The sequence below is a fragment of the Etheostoma spectabile genome, chromosome 13, assembly GCF_008692095.1.
Source record: "Etheostoma spectabile isolate EspeVRDwgs_2016 chromosome 13, UIUC_Espe_1.0, whole genome shotgun sequence".
NCBI classification, from domain to species: domain Eukaryota; kingdom Metazoa; phylum Chordata; class Actinopteri; order Perciformes; family Percidae; genus Etheostoma; species Etheostoma spectabile.
In genome coordinates this window covers 21,095,488-21,097,198 of record NC_045745.1, presented here as the reverse complement: position 1 = coordinate 21,097,198, position 1,711 = coordinate 21,095,488, and the positions used below count along the sequence as shown (strand labels likewise).

The window sequence follows — 1,711 nt, the reverse complement described above, 5'->3', positions numbered from 1 at the left end:
GAGAAAAAGATAAACTGTTGGTATGTACTGTAGTTCATTTCAGTGTATATTTCATTTAAAATGTTACCACATAAATATGCTATATGAAACAACATACAGTACAAGTACATATAATATTGTAACCTTTTTTACTATGGACACCAAATATTCTTGATCTCTGCCTTACAGAAATAAGTCACTCCAGTCAGTGGTTCTCCTTCACTCTTGACAAACATGACTTTCTGGCACAGTTCTTTTTTTAGGTGAGTGAAAAACAGGGACCCCCAATTTTTTCCAATTCAGATTATTTTACCTCGAATACGTATGTTCTCTCTCTCTATTTTTCTCTATCTCTCTCTCTCTCAGACCCCCACCCACCCTTCATACTTTTTGGCAGCAGAGAACACAATAAATGCAGCAGTCATTGGGGGGTTAGAACAACCCATTTGGTTTAATGAGGTGAGTGTTTTCTCTCCCTTTCCCCTTCTCTCCTTGCATATCTTACTCTGTGTGTCTCTTAGCAAATTACACAGTGTCCTGTCTTGTATCCTGTCCCCCTTTTTCTGGTCTTACTCATTTTCCCTCCTACTTTTTTAAGGCCTTGTTGAGCCCTGATAAAACCTGGACCTTGGAAGAGGAGAGGGACATTTGGGAGCGAGATGGCGAGAGGGATGGTGGCTACATACGTACATGGCATCTTTCTCCTGGCTCTGTGGAAGCCCTCACTGCAAGGAGGTGGGTTCCTTTTACTGCATGTGTGTGGCACTCAGCAGTGCAGCACCTGTAAATCAGGTGTTATATAACGTTTGAATAGCAGTGTTTGCAGAAGGGGGATGCATGAACTCAGATCCTGTTTTCTTTCAAGGTAGTTGTGCATTTTTATGAGTTTTGTGGTTTAAGAGATTTTGTTATCTAGGATTCTAGTTGAAATTAGCTGCTGGAGATTATTGATGACACATTTTTTCCTAGAATGTACACTGCACAGATTTACAAACATCTACAAAAGAGTTAAGGGGAGACACCCCCAGGCAAGACCATCATTTTTCAATTTTGGTTTTTGGTCCACTTTACTTCCATAGCATGTCTTCTTACAGACTATTGGAGAAAACAAAGCCCAAAATACACATTTAGGTGTTCATTTTTCTACACATTGTGTATTTGCAACTGCAAATTTCTCCTAATTTCAGCAAAAGTTAGCATTAGATAATGCATCATTTGCATATTTAACATAAAATAATTAACTGGGAAGTTTGTTGTTGAAAGCTGTTATTTTGTTTACAATATCACCTGTAATGTCTTGCAAAATGTGTGGAATCTTTAAAGGGTTTTCTCATACTCTGAGTCAGAAATCTCCACTTCAGTAGAACTTATATACACCAAACTTTCCAGTGTCACTGCTATCTATATTCTGTAGGTTCTTACAAAGGGGTTTGTTCAGATATCATTCATAGCCTAATTTATCTAACATTTTATACCTAAAAAATGGGGCAAAAATACTTTTCTTGACAACATATTCTGATTAATGCAGTGATAAAAGGAGATATCCAAAATCACTTCTATAAAACCCTTTGACTCTAATATGTCAACAAAATTAAAAAAAGAACCTGCTGAACCTGGCTCCATCCAATGTTCAGATTTCCGCTCAGGAAATGTAAACAAATTAGCGCATATTTAACAGGATACTGCTTCATTTCCATATGTCAACATAAAATTCCACAAAACTTAGATGTTA

General features: G+C 37.2%; 1 protein-coding gene across 1 annotated transcript in view; it reads left to right on the top strand.

The window, feature by feature from the left end:
• Positions 1-365: 365 nt before the first annotated feature.
• The window catches only part of elnb (elastin b), a 22,344-nt gene continuing 20,998 nt past the window's right edge, over positions 366-1,711 (top strand). The window contains exon 1 of the mRNA XM_032534330.1: positions 366-714. Coding sequence (XP_032390221.1) covers positions 639-714 — 76 coding nt within the window. The 5' untranslated portion in view covers positions 366-638. The remainder of the gene's footprint in view (positions 715-1,711) is intronic.